The 25386-nt window shown below is 40.6% G+C and overlaps 1 protein-coding gene across 3 annotated transcripts in view; it reads left to right on the forward strand.

The window, feature by feature from the left end:
- XRN1 (5'-3' exoribonuclease 1) overlaps positions 1 to 25386 on the forward strand; it is a 441443-nt gene that overhangs the window by 106781 nt on the left and 309276 nt on the right. For all 3 annotated transcript variants that reach the window (XM_053710017.1, XM_053710018.1, XM_053710019.1), the window contains exon 16: positions 8571 to 8740. In XM_053710017.1, the coding sequence (XP_053565992.1) occupies positions 8571 to 8740 (170 nt within the window). The remainder of the gene's footprint in view (positions 1 to 8570; positions 8741 to 25386) is intronic.

Here is a 25386-nt window from a genome sequence, read left to right on the forward strand (position 1 = left end):
TATTTTCAGATTTATGCCAACACAACTATATATGAGACGAATTTTATGAGACATTATACATACAGCTAAAAAGCAAAACACGCGTGTTTTTATAGATATTTATGTGTTTGTGTTTTTACACATTATTTCTTGCCGTTCTGTTAAAACATATTTTAAACGACACCCTTGTTTTATATGTTTAATATGTATTAAATGCTTTTATGTATCAACTGTGCCACTCTTAGATCTTATATCTAGATATCAAAACCTACACATCTATACAGCACAACTACCATAAATGTAGCTGAGCTATAGCGCTATACAATTTCTCAGACAGAATACCATATTTTCACACCTATACCGCACCAGACCTCGCCAAGATTTGGCGCTCCTTTCTAAACCACGTTTTGACACATATTTTCTAAAAGTGGGCACCTGGGGACCCACTATAGACAGGAGCTATAGGTCCACACTTTCAGCGCTGTAAGAAAATATTGAATCTATCACAGATTTCTGCTTTGTCTATTTTGCTACACAAATGTCTGGCAGATGTTCCAGATGTTCAATCTTTTTGTCAGGCTCTGACTAGAATCAGGCCTGTGTTTAGACAAATTGCTCCTCCTTGGAGTTTGAATTTAGTTCTTAATGTTCTTCAAGGGGTTCCGTTTGAACCTATTCATTCCATAGATATTAAGTTGTTATCTTGGAAAGTTTTATTTTTGGTTGCTATTTCTTCTGCTCGCAGAGTTTCTGAGCTTTCGGCATTACAATGTGATTCTCCTTATCTTATTTTTCATTCCGATAAGGTAGTGTTGCGTACCAAACCTAATTTTCTTCCTAAGGTTGTTTCTAACAAAAATATTAATCAGGAAATTGTGGTTCCTTCATTGTGTCCTAATCCTTCTTCTAAGAAGTTGCGTCTGTTACATAATTTGGACGTGGTCCGTGCCTTGAAGTTCTTCTTACAGGCGACTAAGGATTTCCGTCAATCATCTTCATTATTTGTGATTTTTTGTCTAGGTCAGAAAGCTACGGCTACCTCTTTCTTTTTGGCTGAAGAGTATCATCCATTTTGCATATGAGACTGCTGGACAGCAGCCTCCTGAACGAATTACGGCTCATTCCACTAGGGCTGTGGCTTCCTCATGGGCATTCAAAAATGATGCTTCTGTTGAACAGATTTGCAAAGCTGCAACTTGGTCTTCTCTTCACACTTTTTCAAAATTTTACAAATATGATACTTTTGCCTCGTCTGAGGCTGTTTTTGGGAGAAAAGTTCTTCAAGCAGTGGTGCCTTCCATTTAGGTTCCCTGTCTTGTCCCTCCCTTTCATCCGTGTCCTATAGCTTTGGTATTGTATCCCATAAGTAAGGATGAAATCCGTGGACTCATTGTATCTTGTAAAAGAAAAGGAAATTTATTCTTACCTGATAAATTTTGTTTCTTTTACGATACAATGACTCCACGGCCCACCCTGTTTTTGTACGACAGGTCTTTAATTTTGTTAAACTTCAGTCACCTCTGCACCTTGGCTTTTCCTTTCTCTTCCTAACTTCGGTCGAATGACTGGAGTGGGAGGGAAGGGAGGAGCTATATATACAGCTCTGCTGTGGTGCTCTTTGCCTCCTCCTGCTGACCAGGAGGCGATATCCCATAAGTAAGGATGAAATCCGTGGACTCATCGTATCGTAAAAAAACATATTTATCAGGTAAGCATAAATTTCCTTTTTGCTTGGATTATTAGCAATCAAATGTAAACGAGCACTAACATATTATTTAAAAGTCTATAGAAGTAAGAAGAATACTGTGTCGTAAAATACTTTTATATGAAGAAATATGTTCATCAAAGTGACATAGTAAAAAATAAATAAATGTTCAAACAAAGTTTAAAGTTATTTAGCAGTTACCACTTTACCCCTAATTTATTTATTAACAATCTGGCCCCTTCCTCCTCCCATGTCCCATCTGTTCAGCTGTGCCTGAAACGTGAGTGGCATGCTTTTACTTTCGTGCCTGTTTGATTGACATGGTTGTTTAACATTTATTTTTATTTTTTTTATCAGCAATGCTAAATAATGTACATTTTTTTATTTGCATTAAATGGGTGTGCCTTGCTCTGTTAGTTGTCATTACCCTCTTACTGGACCCTTACTGATTCTATTCTTGTTTCTGTCCATCACTATCTTTCACTATTTTGCAACCTAACGGCTAGATTTAGAGTTTTGCGTTAGCCGTCAAAACCAGCGTTAGAGGCTCCTAACGCTGGTTTTGGGCTACCGCTGGTATTTAGAGTCAGTCAGGAAAGGGTCTAACGCTCACTTTGCAGCCGCGACTTTTCCATACCGCAGATCCCCTTACGTCAATTGCGTATCCTATCTTTTCAATGGGATCTTTCTAACGCTGGTATTTAGAGTCGTGGCTGAAGTGAGCGTTAGAAATCTAATGACAAAACTCCAGCCACAGAAAAAAGTCAGTAGTTAAGAGCTTTCTGGGCTAACGCCGGTTTATAAAGCTCTTAACTACTGTGCTCTAAAGTACACTAACACCCATAAACTACCTATGTACCCCTAAACCGAGGCCCCCCCACATCGCGGCCACTCTATTAAAATTTTTTAATCCCTAATCTGCCGCTCCGTACACCGCCGCCACCTACGTTATCCCTATGTACCCCTAATCTGCTGCCCCTAATACCGCCGACACCTACATAATATTTATTAACCCCTAATCTGCCGCCCCCGCTATCGCTGACACCTGCATATTTTTTTTAACCCCTAATCTGCCGCTCCGTACACCGCCGCAACCTACATTATACCTATGTACCCCTAATCTGCTGCCCCTAACACAGCCGACCCCTATATTATATTTATTAACCCCTAATCTGCCGCCCCCAACGTCGCCTCCACCTACCTACAATTATTAACCCCTAATCTGCCGACCGGACCACACCGCTACTATAATAAATGTATTAACCCCTAAAGCTAAGTCTAACCCTAACCCTAACACCCCCCTAACTTAAATATAATTTAAATCTAACGAAATAAATTAACTATTATTAAATAAATTATTCCTATTTAAAGCTAAATACTTACCTTTAAAATAAATCCTAATATAGCTACAATATAAATTATAATTATATTGTAGCTATTTTAGGATTAATATTTATTTTACAGGCAACTTTGTAATTATTTTAACCAGGTACAATAGCTATTAAATAGTTAATAACTATTTAATAGCTACCTAGTTAAAATAATTACAAAATTACCTGTAAAATAAATCCTAACCTAAGTTACAATTAAACCTAACACTACACTATCAATAAATAAATAAAATACCTACAATTATCTACAATTAAACCTAACACTACACTATCAATAAATAAATTAAATAAAATACCTACAATTGCCTACAATTAAACCTAACACTACACTATCAATAAATTAATTAAATACAATACCTACAAATAAATACAATGAAATAAACTAACTAAAGTACAAAAAATAAAAAAGATCTGTTACAAAAAATAAAAAAATATTTACAAACATTAGAAAAATATTACAACAATTCTAAACTAATTACACCTACTCTAAGCCCCCTAATAAAATAACAAAGACCCCCAAAATAAAAAAAATGCCCTACCCTATTCTAAAATTAAAATAGAAAAGCTCTTTTACCTTACCAGCCCTGAAAAGGGCCCTTTGCAGGGCATGCCCCAAAGAATTCGGCTCTTTTGCCTGTAAAAAAATAACATACAATACCCCCCCTAACATTACAACCCACCACCCACATACCCCTAATCTAACCCAAACCCCCCTTAAATAAACCTAACACTAAGCCCCTGAAGATCTCCCTACCTTGTCTTCACCACACCGGGTCCCGATCTGTCCAGAAGAGCCTCCGAAATCTTCATCCAAGCCCAAGCGGGGGCTGAAGAGTGACGTCCATCCTCCGGCTGAAGTTTGGATCCAAGCGGCGGCTAAAGAATTCCATCTTCAGGCAGAAGTCTTCATCCTATCCGGGCAGAAGAGTCGATCCGGACCGGCAAACATCTTCATCCAAGCTGCATCTTCTCTGTTTTTCCATCCGATGACGACCGGCTCCATCTTGAAGACCTCCGGCGCGGATCCATCCTCTTCTTGCGACGTCCTAAGTCCGAATGAAGGTTCCTTTAAATGACGTCATCCAAGATGGCGTCCCTCGAATTCCGATTGGCTGATAGGATTCTATCAGCCAATCGGAATTAAGGTAGGAAAATTCTGATTGGCTGATGGAATCAGCCAATCAGAATCAAGTTCAATCCGATTGGCTGATCCGATCAGCCAATCAGATTGAGCTCGCATTCTATTGGCTGATCGGAACAGCCAATAGAATGCGAGCTCAATCTGATTGGCTGATCGGATCAGCCAATCGGATTGAACTTGATTCTGATTGGCTGATTCCATCAGCCAATCAGAATTTTCCTACCTTAATTCCGATTGGCTGATAGAATCCTATCAGCCAATCGGAATTCGAGGGACGCCATCTTGGATGACGTCAGTTAAAGGAACCTCCATTCGGACTTAGGACGTCGCAAGAAGAGGATGGATCCGCGCCGGAGGTCTTCAAGATGGAGCCGGTCGTCATCGGATGGAAAAACAGAGAAGATGCGGCTTGGATGAAGATGTTTGCCGGTCCGGATGTCATCTTCTGCCCGCTTGGATCAAGACTTGAGCCGGAGGATGGATGTCTTCAGCCCCCGCTTGGGCTTGGATCAAGACATCAGAGTCAGGACGGATCGGTGTGATACCCGGTGTGGTGAAGATAAGGTAGGAAGATCTTCAGGGGCTTAGTGTTAGGTTTATTTAAGGGGGGTTTGGGTTAGATTAGGGGTATGTGGGTGGTGGGTTGTAATGTTGGGGGGGGGTATTGTATGTTTTTTTTTTTACAGGCAAAAGAGCTGAATTCTTTGGGGCATGCCCCGCAAAGGGCCCTTTTCAGGGCTGGTAAGGTAAAAAAGCTTTTCTATTTTAATTTTAGAATAGGGTAGGGCATTTTTTTATTTTGGGGGTCTTTGTTATTTTATTAGGGGGCTTAGAGTAGGTGTAATTAGTTATTAACTATTTAATAGCTATTGTACCTGGTTAAAATAATTACAAAGTTGCCTGTAAAATATTAATCCTAAAATAGCTACAATATAATTTATATTGTAGCTATATTAGGATTTATTTTACAGGTAAGTATTTAGCTTTAAATAGGAATAATTTATTTAATAATAGTTAATTTATTTCGTTAGATTTAAATTATATTTAAGTTAGGGGGATGTTAGGGTTAGACTTGGCTTTAGGGGTTAATACATTTATTATAGTAGCGGTGTGGTCCGGTCGGCAGATTAGGGGTTAATAAGTGTAGGTAGGTGGAGGCAACGTTGGGGGCGGCAGATTAGGGGTTAATAAATATAATATAGGGGTCGGCGGTGTTAGGGGCAGCAGATTAGGGGTACATAGGGATAATGTAGGTTGCGGCGGTGTACGGAGCGGCAGATTAGGGGTTAATAATAATATGCAGGGGTCAGCGATAGTGGGGGTGGCAGATTAGGGGTTAATAAGTGTAATGTTAGGGGTGTTTAGACTCGGGGTACATGTTAGGGTGTTAGGTGCAGACATAGGAAGTGTTTCCCCATAGGAAACACAGGGGTTGCGTTAGGAGCTGAACGCTGCTTTTTTGCAGGTGTTAGGTTTTTTTTCAGCTCAAACTGTCCCATTGTTTCCTATGGGGGAATCGTGCACAAGCACGTTTTTGAAGCTGGCCGCGTCCGTAAGCACCACTGGTATCGAGAGTTGAAGTGGCGGTAAATATGCTCTACGCTCCCTTTTTTGGAGCCTAACGCAGCCCTTCTGTGAACTCTAAATACCAGCGGTATTTAAAAGGTGCGGGGAAAAAAAAGCATGCGTAGCTAACGCACCCCTTTGGCCGCAGAACTCTAAATCTAGCCGTAAGAGATTTTTATGTGATTTTTGCAAAACCTTAAAACCACTTAATGTTTTTGAAGTTATTTATGGTAGATGCGGATATTACTTGTCTTTCCAAGAAACACATTTTTTCTAATGATGAAATGTTATTGAAGAGAAAATGAAAGACAATTTAAAAAGGGCCTTTTTGCAGCAGGGGGCATTATTTACCATATTTGGCTATTTTGTGATTGTCAGAGCTCCTGAGAATAGGTCTGATATAAACACTTTATGGAGAAAAATATATGGACACCCCTACTAATAATTGAGTTCAGATTTTTCAGCCACACGCACTGCTAACAGGTGTGTAAAATCTAGCTCATAGCCATGCAATGTTCATAGACAAACATTGGCAGTACAGTGGGTCGTACGGAGGAGCTCAGTAGCTTTAAATGTGACACTGTTATTGGATGCCACTTTTGCCACAAATCAGTTCATGAAATTTCTACCCTACTATATTAGCCCTGCTCAACTATAAGTGATAGTATTGTGAAATGTAAGCATCTAGGAGCGACAACACCCCAGCCGCGAAGTAGCAGGCCGAGCAAACACACAAAGTGGGGCTGCGAGGGCTAAAGTACATAGAACATAAAAATTGTCTATCACCAGTCGCATCACTCACAAAAGAGTTCCAAACTGCCTCTGGAAGCAACATCAGCCCAAGAACTGTGTGGCTAGAACTTTATGAAATGGCTTTCCATGGCTGAGTGGCTGTACAGAAGCCTCACATAAACATGCACAATGCCAAGTCAGCTGGACTGGTGTAAAGCACGCCACAACTAGACTATGGAGAAGTAGATGAGTGATGAGTGATATTTCACTTCTGATGGTAAGAATCAGGGTGTTTGTGTGTGTGTGTGTGTGTAAGGAGAATGGTACCTCCTGTAATGCATAGTGCCTACTGTAAAATATAGTTGAGAACGGATAATGGTCTGTGGCTGTGTTTTAGGGTTTGTTGTATATCCCTTAGATCTGATGAAGGGTCATCTTAATGCTACAGTGTACAAAGACATTTTAGACAATTGTCTCAACACTTTGGAAAAAGACCTTTCCTGTTCCAGCATGGTTGTAGCCCTGTGTACAAAGCATGGTCCATGAAGACCTGGTTTGACTAGTTTAGTGTGGAGGAACTAGAGTGGCCTGCAGAACCCTGACCTCAATCCTATTGAACACCTTTGAGATAAATTGGAACACAGATTGCATGCCAGACCTTCTCATCCAACATTAGTGCTTGTCCTCACACACTTTTGGCTGAACGGGCAACGATTCCCACAGACACACTCCAAAATATTGTGCAAAGCCTTCTTAGAGTGTAACCGCAAAGGGGGTCCACCTCCTTATTAATGCCCATTTTTTTTGTATGGGATGTCCAGCAAGCACATAAAGATGTGATGGTCAGGTTTCCAAATACTTTTGGCTATAGTGTATTTGAGAGTAATAATATTTTCTAACATACCATAAGCACAGCATTTATTGCTCTATGGCTGCATCACTGAGAAGTGGATTCTGCTTCATGGTGAATGTTCATAATTTGTCATTTGAATTGTCTACGCTCTTTGGAAAATAATTAGACACCCTCATGTCAAAGAGAACAGGAAATAGAAGCACATTTATAGCCAACTCAAAAACAGCTAAAAAAAAAAACAGCTTTGAAAAAAATTGCTCTATTAAAACAAAAAAGAATTAGAAATATTCTAAAGGTTTCAAAACATTACCTTAGAACATAAAATATGATACATCTGCAAATGAGATAAAAGTCCAGTGGTGCAACCGTCCTTTAATGTATTTCCTACTTTTTACAGACAAACTTTTAACAGGGTTAGTGCTGCAAACCTGATATGTTTAAAGGCATGTTCGCTATTCCACATCCGAAGCTAGGCAGCTTTGGTTAGAGGGTATGTCGCCTTTACTGTTTTTATGCTCCACCCTATACGTAGATTCCTGCCCTTGACAAACCAAGCCCATGTCCCATAAAAATAATACTGCCCTTTTGAAACCAGGCACCAAATTAGTTTTTAAATTGTTTTATTTAAATGAGAATTTTCTAAAATGTAGCGGTCCTAATAAAAATGTACTGTTTAAAACATTCTATTTGTGATGCAGTGTGCATATTAAGGTCCATGGTGGGTAAACATTATTTATCACATGTGGTTCTTGTAACTTGCTGCTCAAGCACAGTTTCATAAATTAGCATACTGAGCTACTAATTTGCATAGAGTGCTTTGCAAAGGCAAGGTGTATCCAAAATTATCTAACACTGTACTTTTATATACCTATTATTTTATTTGAAGGTAAACCAGGACCACTCATAAATGATAATTTACTTCTGTTAATATTTTAGCCTCTTATATGGAAAAGCTATGCTGCCATGGAAGATAATACAGGAAAAGAAATATCAGAAAAAGATACATGAAGTAAACTTACAAATATAATAAAGTATCAATTCAGTCAATTCATAACATATTTACTCTTTTAATTAAAATTGTACATATAATATATTTAGGGTTTTGGTTTAAGGTTTTAGTTTGGCTATTTGGACAAACCTCCCACCTGGGAAAAGAAAAAAAACGAATTATTACTCATTTTATGACCATTATTTGTATTACAGAAAAGATTGCTGGATGCTATGGAACCCTGCAATAAGTGCCTAACAGAGGAAGAAAAGAGTAGAAACCAGCACAGTGAGTGCTTTAAGTACTGGCATGAAAAGGAGACTGAATTTAAATACTTCTCACCTTGGCCAGAGAAGTTCCCAAGCGTAGAACGTTGTCATGCAAGGTACAGATATCATTTTATTGAGTCTGTTCTACTGTTAAACTTTTTGATATAGTTTTTCCTCATGTCTGTATTACTTCATTGCACATATTTCATGATGATGATACCTATTTACTTTCTTATTTTATTTTTGCATTTTAGCCTTTAGAACTATATAAATATGTAGGTTGTGCACCTTTTTCATTGTGAAGTTGCTACATTTCTGCTACCCTAGAATCTCTCTCCTGTAAGCTTTTGACATATTTTATTGTTTTGTGGCTGTCATCAGTTCTATTATGTCATGCAATTTGAAATGTCTTTTAAGATCATTAAAGGTGTATGCAACCCAATTTTTTTTTCTTTTATGATTCAGATAGAGCATGGAATTTTAAGCAACTTTCTAATTTACTCATATATTTCTTCGTTCTCTTTAAATCTTTATTTGAAAAAAGCAGGATTGAAAGCTTAGTAGCTGGTCCATTTTTAGTTCAGCACCTGGGTAGCGCTTGCTGATTGGTGACTACATTTAGCCACCAATTAGCTACCAATCAGCAAGCGCTACCCAGATTCTGAACCAAAAATGTACTGGCTCCTAAGCTTACATTCGTGCTTTTCAATAAAGATACCAAGAGAACTTAATAGGAGATAATAGGAGTAAGTTATAAAGTTGCTTAAAAATGCATGCTCTATCTGAATCATGAAAGAAAAAATTTGGGTTTCTCTTGTAATATGTATTGAGTCCACGGATTCATCCATACTTGTGGGATATTCTCCTTCCTAACAGGAAGTGGCAAAGAGAGCACCCACAGCAGCAGAGCTGTCTATATAGCTCCTCCCTTAGCTCCCCCCCCCCCCCCGTCATTCTCTTTGCCTGCTTAACTGCTAGTAAGGGTAAAGTGAGTGTGGTGACAAAAATGTTAGTTTTTATTTTCTCAAGCAGAAGTTTGTTATTTTAAATGGTACCGGTGTGTACTATTTACTCTCTGGCAGAAAAGAGATGAAGATTTCTGCAGGGAGGATGATGATTTTAGCACTTTGTAACTAAAATCCACTGCTGTTCTCACAAGGACTGAAGCGTACAGGAAAACAGGCTAAACTGCTTTGAGGTATGTTCAGTCTAATTTTTTCTAGACAGACTGTGTTAATTCTAGAAAAAGCTGGCAATATCCCCATGAAGGAAGGGTAAGCTGTATTCAGAGACTTAGTAAGAATCCCAGCTTGCACAAAGGGCTCATTAGTTACTGGTGACACTGATAAGGAAAATTTAATAACGACTGGTATCATGCTTGCTGTAAAGGGTAATATTTGTACTATTTACTCTCATTACTTAATAGATATAACGTTTGCTTGATGTATATAAACGTTTTCTACAAATGTTGATAAAACTTTATTCTGGGGCCCAGTTTTTCCACATGGCTGACTAGATTTTGCCTAGGGATAGTTTTTTAAGGCCCTCTCACTGTGAGTACAGGTTGGGAAGGGCCTATTTTCGCGCCTTAATTGCGCAGTTGTTTTTGCAGCTAGAGACATCCAGCTTCCCTGAAGGAGTCCCCTGACATATAGGACTCCTCTACAGGGTTTTGGTGCCTCCCAAAGTCGTTGTATGAGCAGGTAGGAGCCACAATAGAGCTGTGGCAGTTGGTTGTGAAGGAGGGTCATTATATTACTACCGTAGACTTAAAGGATGCTTATCTTCACATCCCGATACACAAAGATCATCATTGTTTTCTCAGGTTTGCCTTTCTAGACAGGCACTACCAGTTTGTGGCTCTTCCCTTCGGGTTGGCCACGGCACCAAGAATCTTTACAAAGGTTCTAGGGTCTCTCCTAGCGGTCCTAAGGCCGCGGGGTATAGCAGTAGCCCCTTACTTAGCCGACATTCTGATACAGGCGTCGACTTTTCAAATCGCCAGGTCCCATATGGACATTGTTTTGGCATTTCTGAGGTCCCATGGGTGGAAGGTGAATGAAGAAGAGTTATCTATCACCTCTAACAAAAGTTTCATTCCTATGGACTCTGATAGATTCGGTAGAAATGAAGATTTACCTAACGAAGGCCAGATTGTCAAAACTTCTGGATTCTTGCCGTGTTCTTTATTCCACTTCTCGTCCTTCAGTGTCTCAGTGTATGGAAGTAATCGGTTTAATGGTAGCGGCAATGGACATAGTACCGTTTGCCCGCCTACATCTCAGACCGCTGCAACTTTGCATGCTCAGTCAGTGGAATGGGGATTACACAGATTTGTCCCCTCTACTAAATCTGGATCAAGAAACCAGGGATTCTCTTCTCTGGTGACTATGTCAGGTCCATCTGTCCAAGGGGATGAGCTTCCGCAGACCAGATTGGACTATGGTAACGACAGATGCCAGCCTTCTGGGCTGGGGTGCAGTCTGGAACTCCCTGAAGGCTCAGGGCTCGTGGACTCAGGAGGAGGCACTCCTTCCGATAAACATTCTGAAACTAAGAGCGATATTCAATGCTCTTCAAGCTTGGCCTCAGCTAGCTGCGGTCAGGTTCATCAGATTTCAGTCGGACAACATCACGACTGTAGCCTATATCAACCATCAGGGGGGAACAAGGAGCCCCCTGGCAATATTGGAGGTTTCAAAGATAATTCTATGGGCAGAGGTTCACTCTTGCCATCTCTCAGCTATCCATACCCAGGAGTAGAAAACTGGGAGGCAGATTTTCTAAGTCGCAGACTTTTCATCCGGGGGAGTGGGAGCTCCATCCGGAGGTATTTGCCCAACTGACTCAACTATGGGGCAAACCAGAACTGGATCTCATGGCGTCTCGTCAGAATGCCAAACTTCCTTGTTACGGGTCCAGGTCAAGGGATCCCCAGGCAGCGCTGATAGAAGCTCTAGCAGCGCCCTGGTCCTTCAGCCTGGCTTATGTGTTTCCACCATTTCCTCTGCTCCCTCGTCTGATTGCCAAGATCAAGCAGGAGAGAGCTTCAGTGATTTTGATAGCTCCTGCGTGGCCACGCAGGACTTGGTATGCAGATCTGGTGGACATGTCATCCTTTCCACCATGGACTCTGCTGCTGAGGCAGGACCTTCTACTTCAAGGTCCCTTCAAACATCCAAATCTAATTTCTCTGCGTCTGACTGCTTGGAGATTGAACGCTTGATTTTATCAAAGCGTGGTTTTTCCGAGTCGGTCATTGATACCTTAATTCAGGCTCGAGAGCCTGTCACCAGGAAAATCTATCATAAGATATGGTGTAAATATCTTCATTGGTGTGAATCCAAGGGTTACTCATGGAGTAAGGTTAGGATTCCTAGGATATTATCCTTTCTCCAAGAGGGATTGGAGAAAGGATTGTCAGCTAGTTCCTTAAAGGGACAGATTTCTGCTCTGTCTATTCTTTTGCACAAACGTCTGGCTGAGGTTCCAGACGTTCAGGCGTTATGTCAGGCTTTAGTTAGAATCAAGCCTGTGTTTAAATGTAGTTCTTAAAGTTCTTCAAGGGGTTCCGTTTGAACCTTTGCATTCCATAGATATTAAACTTTTATCCTGGAAAGTTCTGTTTTTAGTAGTTATCTCCTCAGCTCGAAGAGTTTTGGAGTTATCTGCTTTACCGTGTGATTCCCCTTATCTGATTTTCCATGCAGATAAGGTAGTTTTATGTACCAAACCTGGTTTTCTTCCTAAGGTGCTATCTAATAAGAATATCAATCAGGAGATTGTTGCTCCTTCACTATGTCTTAATCCTTCTTCAAAGAAGAAACGTCTATTACACAATCTTGATGTGGTTCGTGCTTTAAAGTTTTATTTACAAGCTACGAAGGATTTTCGTCAAACATCTGCTTTGTTTGTTGTCTACTCTAGACAGAGGAGAGGCCAAAAGGCTTCAGCAACTTCTCTTTCTTTTTGGCTAAGAAGTATAATCCGCTTGGCTTATGAGACTGCTGGCCAGCAGCCTTCTGAAAGAATACAGCTCATTCTACTAGAGCAGTAGCTTCCACATGGGCTTTTAAACATGAGGCCTCTGTTGAACAGATTTGTAAGGCGGCGACTTGGTCTTCGCTTCATACTTTTTCTAAATTCTTCAAATTCGATACTTTTGCTTCCTCGGAGGCTATTTCTCCAACATTGGTGTGTCCGGTCCACGGCGTCATCCATTACTTGTGGGATATTCTCCTCCCCCACAGGGAAAGGCAAGGAGAGCACACAGCAAGAGCTGTCCATATAGTCCCTCCCAGGCTCCGCCCCCCCAATCATTCTCCTTGCTGCTCTGAACAAGTAGCATCTCCTCGGGGATGGTGAGGAGTTTGTGGTGTTTAGTTGTAGTTTTTTATTCTTCTATCAAGAGTTTGTTATTTTAAAATAGTGCTGGTATGTACTATTTACTCTGAAACAGAAAGAGATGAAGAGTTCTGTTTAAAAGAGGATTATGATTTTAGCAGACAGTAACTAAAATCAGTTGCTGTTCCCGCACAGGACTGTTGAGATGAGAGAACTTCAGTTGGGGGGAACAGTTTGCAGACTTTTCTGCTCAAGGTATGACTAGCCATTTTTCTAACAAGACTGTGTAATGCTGGAAGGCTGTCATTTTCCCTCATGGGGATTGGTAAGCCATTTTCTTAGTCTCAAACAGAATAAAGGGCTTATTATGGGCTATACACTGGTAGACACTCTTAAGGGCTAAATCGATTGCTTTATTTAAGTATTATATGCAGTTTGAAGTTGAATTTCACACTTTTATAACATTGGGGAACGTTTTTTAGCACCAGGCACTTGTTAGGACACCTTCCCAGTCAGGAAGGGCCTTTCTCTGTAGTAGGCAGAGCCTCATTTTCGCGCCATTACTGTGCAGTTACTTTTGAGTACAGTACATGCAGCTGCATGTGTGTGGGTCTGGAATCCACTAAAAACGTTCCTAGAAGGCTTCATTTGATATCATATACCCCCCTGGGATTGGTGAAGTCGCAGCAAAGGCTGTAGCTGGGACTGTAAGGGGGTTAAAACTAAAAACGGCTCCGGTTTCCACATTTTAAGGGTTAACAGCTTGAAAATTGGGGTGTAATACTTTGAATGCATTAAGACACTGTGGTGAAAATTTGGTAAAGATTGGATAATTCCTTCATAGTTTTTCACATATTCAGTAATAAAGTGTGCCCTGTTTAACATTTAAAGAGACAGTAACGGTTTTGTTTTAAAACGTTTTTTGTGCTTTATTAACCAGTTTAAGCCTGTTTAACATGTCTGTACCTTCAGATAGATCATGTTCTGTATGTATGGTAGCCAATGTGGTTCCCCCTTCAAATATGTGTGATAATTGTGCCATAGCGTCCAAACAAAGTAAGGACAGTACTGTCACAAATTGTAAAGTTGCCCAGGATGATTCCTCAGATGAAGGAAGTAGACATAGTTCTACATCATCTCCTTCTGTGTCTATACCAGTTATGCCCGCGCAGGCGACCCCTAGTACTTCTAGCGCGCCAATGCTTGTTACTATGCAGCAATTGACGGCAGTAATGGATAACTCCATAGCTAATATTTTATCCAAAATGCCAGCATTTCAGAGAAAGCGCGATTGCTCTGTTTTAAACACTGTAGAGCAGGAGGGCGCTGATGATAATTTTTCTGTCATACCCTCACACCAATCTGAAGTGGCAGTGAGGGAGGGTTTGTCAGATGGGGAAATTTCTGATACAGGAAGAATTTCTCAGCAGGCAGAACCTGATGTTGTGACATTTAAATCAAAATTAGAGCATCTCCGCGCATTACTTAAGGAGGTGCTATCTACTCTGGATGATTGTGACAATCTGGTCAACCCAGAAAAATTGTGCAAGATGGACAAGTTCCTTGAGGTCCCGGTGCACCCTGATGCTTTTCCGATACCTAAACGGGTGGCGGACATAGTGAATAAGGAGTGGGAGAAGCCAGGCATACCTTTTGTCCCTCCTCCTATATTTAAGAAATTGTTCCCTATGGTCGACCCCAGGAAGGACACATGGCAAACAGTCCCTAAGGTTGAGGGGGCGGTTTCTACTCTAGCCAAGCGCACGACCATTCCTATTGAGGACAATTGTGCTTTCAAAGATCCTATGGATAAAAAATTGGAGGGTTTGCTTAAAAAGATTTTTGTACAGCAAGGTTACCTCCTTTAACCTATTTCGTGCATTATTCCTGTCACTACAGCGGCGTGGTTCTGGCTCGAGGAACTGGAAAAGTCGCTCAGTAGGGAGACTCCGTATGAGGAAGTCATGGACAGAATTCACGCACTTAAGTTAGCTAATTCCTTTATTTTAGACACCGCTTTGCAGTTAGCGAGGTTAGCGGCGAAAAATTCAGGGTTTACAATTGGGGCGCGTAGAGCGCTCTGGCTAAAGTCTTGGTCGGCGGATGTATCTTCCAAGACAAAATTGCTTAATACCCCTTTCAAAGGTAAGACCCTTTTTGGGCCAGAATTGAAAGAGATTATTTCAGACATCACTGAGGGAAAGGGCCATGCCCTCCCACAAGATAAACCTTTCAAGGCTAAGAATAAGTCCAATTTTCGTTCCATTCGCAATTTCAGGAACGGACCGGCTTCCAACTCGGCAGCCTCTAGACAAGAGGGTAACGCTTCCCAGACTAAACCAGCTTGGAAATCAATGCAAGGCTGGAACAAGGGTAAACAGGCCAAGAAGCCTGCTGCTGCTACCAAAACAGCATGAAGGGGTAGCCCCCGATCCGGGACCGGATCTAGTAGGGGGCAGACTCTCTCTCTTTGCTCAGGCTTAGGCAAGAGATGTTCAGGATCCCTGGACACTAGAAATAGTCTCTCAGGGTTTTCTTCTGGAGTTCAAGGAACTACCCTCAAGGGGAAGGTTCCACATGTCTAACTTATCTTCAAACCAAATAAAGAGACAGGCATTCTTACATTGTGTAGAAGACCTGTTAAAGATGGGAGTGATACACCCAGTTCCAACTGTGGAACAAGGTCGGGGGTTTTACTCAAATCTGTTTGTAGTTCCCAAAAAAGAGGGAATTTTCAGACCAATTCTGGATTTAAAAATTCTAAACAAATTTCTCAGAGTTCCATCGTTCAAATGGAAAACATTCGAACAATTTTATCTACAATCCAGGAGGGTCAATTTATGACTACCGTGGATTTAAAGGATGCGTATCTACATATTCCTATCCACAAAGATCATCCAAGGATTTTCACAAAGGTGCTAGGTTCCCTTCTAGAGGTTCTAAGACCAAGGGGTATTGCAGTGTCACCTTATCTGGACGACATTCTAATCCAAACGTCGTCTCTTTCCAAAGCAAAGGCTCATACAGACATTGTTCTAGCCTTTCTCATATCTCACGGGTGGAAGGTGAACGTAGAAAAGAGTTCCCTGTCTCCGTCGACAAGAGTTCCCTTCTTGGGAACGATAATAGATTCTTTAAAAATGAAGATCTTCCTGACAAAAGTCAGAAAGTCAAAGCTTCTAAAGCTTGTCAAGTTCTTCACTCTATTCTGCAGCCTTCCGTAGCTCAGTGCATGGTAGTAGTAGGGTTGATGGTTGCAGCAATGGACATAGTTCCTTTTGCTCAAATTCATCTAAGACCATTACAACTGTGCATGCTCAAGCAGTGGAATGGGGACTATACAGACTTGTCTCCAAAGATTCAAGTAGACCAGATGACCAGAGACTCACTCCGTTGGTGGTTGTCACAGGATCACCTGTCTCAGGGAATGAGTTTCCGCAGACCAGAGTGGGTCATTGTCACGACCGACGCCAGTCTATTAGGCTGGGGCGCGGTCTGGGATTCCCTGAAAGCTCAGGGTCTATGGTCTCGGGAAGAGTCTCTTCTCCCGATAAACATCCTGGAACTGAGAGCGATATTCAATGCTCTCCGGGCTTGGCCTCAACTAGCGAAGGCCGGATTCATAAGATTCCAGTCAGACAACATGACGACTGTAGCTTACATCAACCATCAGGGAGGAACAAAGAGTTCCTTGGCGATGAGAGAGGTATCCAAGATCATCAAATGGGCGGAGGATCACTCCTGCCATCTATCTGCAATTCACATCCCAGGAGTAGACAACTGGGAGGCGGATTATCTGAGTCGTCAGACTTTCCATCCGGGGGAGTGGGAACTCCACCCGGAGGTTTTTGCCCAGTTGACTCAATTATGGGACATTCCAAACATGGATCAGATGGCGTCTCGTCAGAACTTCAAGGTTCCTTGCTACGGGTCCAGATCCAGGGATCCCAAGGCGACTCTAGTGGATGCATTAGTGACGCCTTGGTCGTTCAACCTAGCTTATGCATTTCCACCGTTCCCTCTCCTTCCCAGGCTTGTAGCCAGGATCAAACAGGAGAAGGCCTCAGTGATTCTGATAGCTCCTGCGTGGCCACGCAGGACTTGGTATGCAGACCTGGTGAATATGTCATCGGCTCCACCATGGAGACAGGATCTTCTAGTGCAAGGTCCATTCGAACATCCAAATCTAGTTTCTCTCCAGCTGACTGCTTGGAAATTGAACGCTTGATTTTATCCAAGCGCGGGTTTTCAGATTCAGTGATAGATACTCTGGTCCAAGCCAGAAAACCTGTGACTAGAAGGATTTACCATAAAATATGGAAAGGATATATCTGTTGGTTTGAATCCAAGGGATTCTCATGGATTAATATTCCCAGGATCCTCTCCTTTCTAACAAGAAGGTTTGGATAAGGGATTGTCAGCGAGTTCTCTAAAAGGACAGAGATCTGCTTTATCTGTCTTGTTACACAGACGACTGGCAGCTGTGCCAGATGTACAAGCTTTTGTACAGGCTTTGGTCAGAATCAAACCTGTTTACAGACCTTTGACTCCTCCCTGGAGTCTAAATTTAGTTTTTTCAGTTCTTCAAGGGGTTCCATTTGAACCCTTACATTCCATAGATATCAAGTTACTATCTTGGAAAGTTCTGTTTTTGGTTGCTATTTCTTCTGCTAGAAGAGTTTCTGAACTATCTGCTTTGCAGTGTGATCCACCCTATCTGGTGTTCCATTCAGATAAGGTTGTTTTGCGTACCAAGCCTGGTTTTCTTCCAAAAGTTGTTTCCAACAAGAATATTAACCAGGAAATAGTTGTCCCTTCTTTGTGTCCGAATCCAGTTTCAAAGAAGGAACATTTGTTACACCATTTAGATGTAGTCCGTGCTTTAAAGTTCTATTTAGAAGCAACAAAGGATTTCAGACAAAACTTCTTTTTTGGTTGTCGTTTATTCTGGTAAGAGGAGAGGACAAAAAGCTACTGCTACCTCTCTTTCTTTCTGGCTGAAAAGCATTATCCGATTGGCTTATGAGACTGCCGGACGGCAGCCTCCTGAACGAATCACAGCTCACTCTATTAGGGCTGTGGCTTCCACATAGGCCTTCAAGAACGAGGCTTCTGTTGATCAGATATGTGAGGCAGCAACTTGGTCTTCTCTGCACACTTTTGCCAAATTCTACAAATTTGATACTTTTTGCTTCTTCGGAGGCTATTTTTGGGAGAAAGGTTTTGCAAGCCGTGGTGCCTTCTGTTTAGGTAACCTGATTTGCTCCCTCCCTTCATCCGTGTCCTAAAGCTTTGGTATTGGTTCCCACAAGTAATGGATGACGCCGTGGACCGGACACACCAATGTTGGAGAAAACAGAATTTATGCTTACCTGATAAATTACTTTCTCCAATGGTGTGTCCGGTCCACGGCCCGCCCTGGTTTTTTAATCAGGTTTGAAAAATTTCTCTCTCTATACACTACAGTTACCACGGCACCCTATAGTTTCTCCTTTTTTTCTCCTAACCGTCGGTCGAATGACTGGGGGGGCGGAGCCTGGGAGGGACTATATGGACAGCTCTTGCTGTGTGCTCTCCTTGCCTTTCCCTGTGGGGGAGGAGAATATCCCACAAGTAATGGATGATGCCGTGGACCGGACACACCGTTGGAGAAAGTAATTTATCAGGTAAGCATAAATTCAGTTTTTTGGGAGAAAGGTTTTACAGGCAGTGGTGCCCTCCGTTTAAGCGCCTGCCTTGTCCCTCCCTTCATCCGTGTCCTATAGCTTTGGTATTGGTATCCCACAAGTAATGGATGAATCCGTGGACTGGATACACCTTACAAGAGAAAACAAAATTTATGCTTACCTGATAAATTTATTTCTCTTGTGGTGTATCCAGTCCACGGCCCGCCCTGTCATTTTAAGGCAGGTGTTATTTATTTTTAATCTACAGTCACCACTGCACCCGTTTCTCATTTCTCTTGCTTGTCTTCGGTCGAATGACTGGGAGTGGCAGTTAGGGGGGTAGCTATATAGACAGCTTTGCTGTGGGTGATCCTCTGGCAGCTTCCTGTTGGGAAGGAGAATATCCCACAAGTAATGGATGAATCCGTGGACTGGATACACCACAAGAGAAATAAATTTATCAGGTAAGCATAAATTTTGTTTTTCCCCCCACAAATCGTTCATAAAGGGCAGGTAGGCGCCACAGCAGAGCTGTGGCAAGGTGCTGAACGTTTTTTACCGTTTTTTGACGTTTGTCAATCAGGTTTTTACATTAAGGGGTTAATTGTTTATTTGCATTGCTGTGCAAAGTAACTAAGGCTTTATGATGCTACTGTAAAAATTTTGTTGTTTACTGCTTTTTTTACACTGTTTTGCAGAGTTTGTGCATCTTTTTTTCTTTTGGAGAAGGGACTATCAGCTTGTTCCTTAAAAGGATAGATTTCTGCATTGTCTATTCTTTTACACAAGTGTCTGGCAGATGTTCCAGACGTTCAAGCGTTTAGTCAGGCTTTAGTCAGAATCAAGCCTGTATTCAAACCTGTTGCTTCAAGGGGTTCCGTTTGAACCTATGCATTCCATAGATATTAAGCTTCTATCTTGGAAAGTTCTGTTTTTAGTAGCTATCTCTTCAGCTCGAAGAGTTTCTGAGTTATCTGCTTTACAGTGTGACTCACCTTATCTTGTTTTCCATGCAGATAAGGTGGTTTTACGTACCAAACCTGGATTCCTTCCTAAGGTTGTTTCTAATAGGAATATCAATCAAGAGATTGTTGTTCCTTCACTGTGTCCTAATCCTTCTTCAAAGAAGGAACGTCTGTTGCACAATCTTGATGTGGTTCGTGCTTTAAAATTCTACTTGCAAGCAACCAAAGATTTCCGTCAAACATCTTCATTGTTTGTTGTTTATTCTGGTAAACGGAGAGGTCAAAAGGCTACGGCTACCTCTCTTTCCTTTTGGCTGAAAAGCATCATCCGTTTGGCTTATGAGACTGCTGGACAGCAGCCTCCTGAAAGAATTACTGCTCATTCTACTAGAGCAGTGGCTTCCACATGGGTTTTTAAAAATGAGGCTTCTGTTGAATAGATTTGTAAGGCGGCGACTTGGTCTTCGCTTCATACTTTTTCCAAATTTTACAAATTCGATAGTTTTTGCTTCTTCGGAGGCTATTTTTGGGAGACAGGTTCTACAAGCAGTGGTGCCTTCCATTTAAGGTACCTGTCTTGTCCCTCCCTTCATCCGTGTCCTAAAGCTTTGGTATTGGTATCCCACAAGTATGGATGAATCCGTGGACTCGATACATCTTACAAGAGAAAACAGAATTTATGCTTACCTGATAAATTTCTTTCTCTTGTGATGTATCGAGTCCATGGCCCGCCCTGTCTGTTTAAGACATGTAGTATATTTTTAATTGAAAAACTTCAGTCACCTCTGCACCCTATAGTTTCTCCTTTTTCTTCCTAGTCTTCGGTCAAATGACTGGGGGGGCGGAGCTAAGGGAGGAGCTATATAGACAGCTCTGCTGTGGGTGCTCTCTTTGCCACTTCCTGTTAGGAAGGAGAATATCCCACAAGTATGGATGAATCTGTGGACTCGATACATCACAAGAGAAATAAATTTATCAGGTAAGCATAGATTCTGTTTTCATATTCCTTTAAGATGGGAGCCTGTCCTGGCCCTTAAAGTTCTTAATGCCTTAACCATTTAGCTTTGTGAATGAGATAGATATATATATATCTATTAACCCCTTCACCCAATTTGACATATATATATATATATATATATATATATATATATATATATATATATATATATATATATATATATATATATATATATATGCAGGGAGTGCAGAATTATTAGGCAAGTTGTATTTTTGAGGATTAATTTTATTATTGAACAACAACCATGTTCTCAATAAACCCAAAAAACTCATTAATATCAAAGCTGAATAGTTTTGGAAGTAGTTTTTAGTTTGTTTTTAGTTATAGCTATTTTAGGGGGATATCTGTGTGTGCAGGTGACTATTACTGTGCATAATTATTAGGCAACTTAACAAAAAACAAATATATACCCATTTCAATTATTTATTTTTACCAGTGAAACCAATATAACATCTCAACATTCACAAATATACATTTCTGACATTCAAAAACAAAACAAAAACAAATCAGTGACCAATATAGCCACCTTTCTTTGCAAGGACACTCAAAAGCCTGCCATCCATGGATTCTGTCAGTGTTTTGATCTGTTCACCATCAACATTGCGTGCAGCAGCAACCACAGCCTCCCAGACACTGTTCAGAGAGGTGTACTGTTTTCCCTCCTTGTAAATCTCACATTTGATGATGGACCACAGGTTCTCAATGGGGTTCAGATCAGGTGAACAAGGAGGCCATGTCATTAGATTTTCTTCTTTTATACCCTTTCTTGCCAGCCACGCTGTGGAGTACTTGGACGCGTGTGATGGAGCATTGTCCTGCATGAAAATCATGTTTTTCTTGAAGGATGCAGACTTCTTCCTGTACCACTGCTTGAAGAAGGTGTCTTCCAGAAACTGGCAGTAGGACTGGGAGTTGAGCTTGACTCCATCCTCAACCCGAAAAGGCCCCACAAGCTCATCTTTGATGATACCAGCCCAAACCAGTACTCCACCTCCACCTTGCTGGCGTCTGAGTCGGACTGGAGCTCTCTGCCCTTTACCAATCCAGCCACGGGCCCATCCATCTGGCCCATCAAGACTCACTCTCATTTCATCAGTCCATAAAACCTTAGAAAAATCAGTCTTGAGATATTTCTTGGCCCAGTCTTGACGTTTCAGCTTGTGTGTCTTGTTCAGTGGTGGTCGTCTTTCAGCCTTTCTTACCTTGGCCATGTCTCTGAGTATTGCACACCTTGTGCTTTTGGGCACTCCAGTGATGTTGCAGCTCTGAAATATGGCCAAACTGGTGGCAAGTGGCATCTTGACAGCTGCACGCTTGACTTTTCTCAGTTCATGGGCAGTTATTTTGCGCCTTGGTTTTTCCACACGCTTCTTGCGACCCTGTTAACTATTTTGAATGAAACGCTTGTTTGTTCGATGATCACGCTTCAGAAGCTTTGCAATTTTAAGAGTGCTGCATCCCACTGCACGATATCTCACTATTTTTGACTTTTCTGAGCCTGTCAAGTCCTTCTTTTGACCCATTTTGCCAAAGGAAAGGAAGTTGCCTAATAATTATGCACACCTGATATAGGGTGTTGATGTCATTAGACCACACCCCTTCTCATTACAGAGATGCACATCACCTAATATGCTTAATTGGTAGTAGGCTTTCGAGCCTATACAGCTTGGAGTAAGACGACATGCATAAAGAGGATGATGTGGTCAAAATACTAATTTGCCTAATAATTCTGCACTCCCTGTATATATATATATATATATATATATATATATATATATATATATATATATATATATATATATATATATATATATATATATATATATATAGCAGAGCTTTCCATACTTTTCATGTTGGTGACACACTTTTTAGACCTACATAATTTTGTGACACAGTAATTCAGTTGTACTTGCAAACATGAGGTTAAACTAACTTGTTTTAAGAGATACAGACACATACATAAATGATATAATAATGAAATGTATTTACAAGTAACAGTATGTACAGTATGTGCAAGAATTAATAACACCAATAGCTACTCACTATATTAATGGGATGTATGAGGTTGATGGGATGATCACAGTTTCTGAATATTTGGTGGAATATTAGATAAAGACACTCTCATTTCATCATCGATAATTTTTAAGCTTCCACTTCCTATCCATATATCAAGAACAAGAGCAGCAATGCACTACTGGGAGTTAGCTGCAACAACAAAAAACACTTTGACTTCTGACTTCAGTTCAGCGTTTAAGCTGCCGCCCTCAGAGCTCTGCGAGTCGGACTGACTACTGCCTGCACTGCAAACACACTGCTATACCACTCACTGACTACACAGGCAATAAGGAGCCAATGTGCCGCCAAAGTCGCCAATGGGAATAGTTTCAGTTCCCACTGAGCTGCGCCAACAGGTTAAGATGATCTGTGACCCACTAGGTATCAATCACATGTCAACCATGTGATATGCATAGCAGGCAGGCGGAAAGTCGGAAACCCCCAAAAAATGTAAAAAAAAATTTAACTTCAAAAAAATTTGTGCTGAAGCAGGGACACACCTACACACTGCTGCCGACAAACTAATGTGTCACGACACACAGTTTGGAAAGTACTGATATAGAGCAATAGAATACTCCCAGCACTGTTTCTTTTAGGAAAACATCCTTTATTGAAGTATCAAAGAATTAAACAACAGCTACGTTTTGGGCCTACATAGCCCTTATTCATGCTGTACAATACAGGTAAAGCACCTCAATTTATACCACCTGTGGTTAACATATTAACTCCTAATTGTCATGTGCATATCATCTTCTCTACAGCATACTGCCATCTAGTGAATGTTTAACAGTAGGTACTCCACCTGTAGATTATAATAAAAATTTGTTTAAAAACAACTCTCAAATATTATTACTAACTATACAATCTCTAGTCTAATCTTAACGAGAAAAAAGGCATAATAATACATATAAAAAGACTTTACAGAAACAAATGTAAATCATAAGCTCTGTTTAAGCCAATCGGATAAAGGGTGCCCAATTGATGTACCCACCATACCTCCTTTTTTTTTTAAAAAAAAGTTCCCTGTTGCCCCCTCTCCTGAGCTTAGGGATGTGATCTATTATCTGAAATCTTAATTTGCTGATAGTATGTCCTGCCATAGTAAAATGGGCAGACACTGGCAATGTCATGTCAATACTGGATTTATGGGCACTAATCCTATCTTTAACGGGGCGAATAGTTTCCCCTACATAGCCACGCCCACACGGGCATTTAAGGAGATACACAACCTATTCTGTATCGCATGTATAAAAACCTTTTGTCTCCCTTTTTTATTGTCATTAATTTGGGCAATGCATTTCCCTTTAATCATTTAATTGCATTGTACGCAGCCCAAACATGGATAGGTACCTTTCTTAGGGGTGGTTAAATAATTAATACCTCTCAATTTATTACTCCCTACATCTGCACGTACTAATGTATATTTAAAATGTTTTACTCTTTTTAAATGATTATAGAGGTGGCCTTTGAAACTCAACAACATCAGGGAGAGATTTACTAAGTAGGTACCAATGTATTTTAAGGACTGAAGTGATTCTATCACTATATTCGTTAAATTCTGTACAGAATATCAACCTATTCTTGTTGGGATCTTTTTCTTTTAATGGCATGTTTCTGTTGAGGGATTCATGTTTACATTGTGTAACTATCTCCCTTGAATAACCCCTATCCAAAAACTTGTTAGCCATCTGATCTAGCCTTATGTCCTGGAGTTCCTTGTCTTTTACATTACGTATTGTCCTGCAAAACTGGCTCTTGGGAATAGCTTTAAATACCCTTTGAGGATGAAAACTTTTAAAATCTAGCAAAGTGTTGCGATCCGTTGGTTTGCTATAAATGTCTGTAATTAATTTATTATTTTGTGTTTTTATATATATATATATATATATATATATATATATATATATATATATATATATATATATATATATATATATATATATATATATTAGCCAAAAAATTAACCTTTGCTGTAGAGTACTCCAGGGTGAATTTTAAACTATTGGTAGCAATATTCAGATGCTCTACATATTCCATATGATTTACATTTGTTTCTGTAAAGTCTTTTTATATTTATTCTTATGCCTTTTTTTTCTCTTTAAGATTAGACTAGAGATTGTATAGTTAGTAATAATATTTGAGAATGGTTTTTAAACAAATTTTTATTATAATCTACAGGTGGTGTACCTACTGTTAAACTTCCACTAGATGGCAGTATGCCGTAGAGAAGGTGGTATAAATTGAGGTGCTTTACCTGTATTGTACAGCATGAATAAGGGCTATGTAGGCTCGAAATGTAGCTGTTAAACAGTGCTGGGAGTATTCTATTGCTCTGTCTGTATCTTGGGCACTGCACGACCCTTTTTCTCCCGTGCACTATATATAGTTGGACTGGATTTGGCTATATTGTGCTGTACCTTCACTGGCTTGACGTGTATATGTGTGTGTGTGTGTGTATATATATATATATATATATATATATATATATATATATATATATACACGTTGTGTGGTACTTTGGCTAGCGTACCGCACAACGTATATATACGTCCTAGCTTTAGGAAGGAAGCTCCAGCACTTTTGGCTGTTAAGTTACATCCGAGAGCTGGAGTTCCTGAAGCTTCAGGCATCTGCCGTATATGGAGCTGGTGCCGGCGGGAGGCAGGTGGGCGACTCAGCAGCGGAGGGGGAAGGCCCTACTCTACAGAAAAAAC

This window comes from Bombina bombina, chromosome 4 (genome assembly GCF_027579735.1).
Source record: "Bombina bombina isolate aBomBom1 chromosome 4, aBomBom1.pri, whole genome shotgun sequence".
Lineage (NCBI taxonomy): Eukaryota > Metazoa > Chordata > Amphibia > Anura > Bombinatoridae > Bombina > Bombina bombina.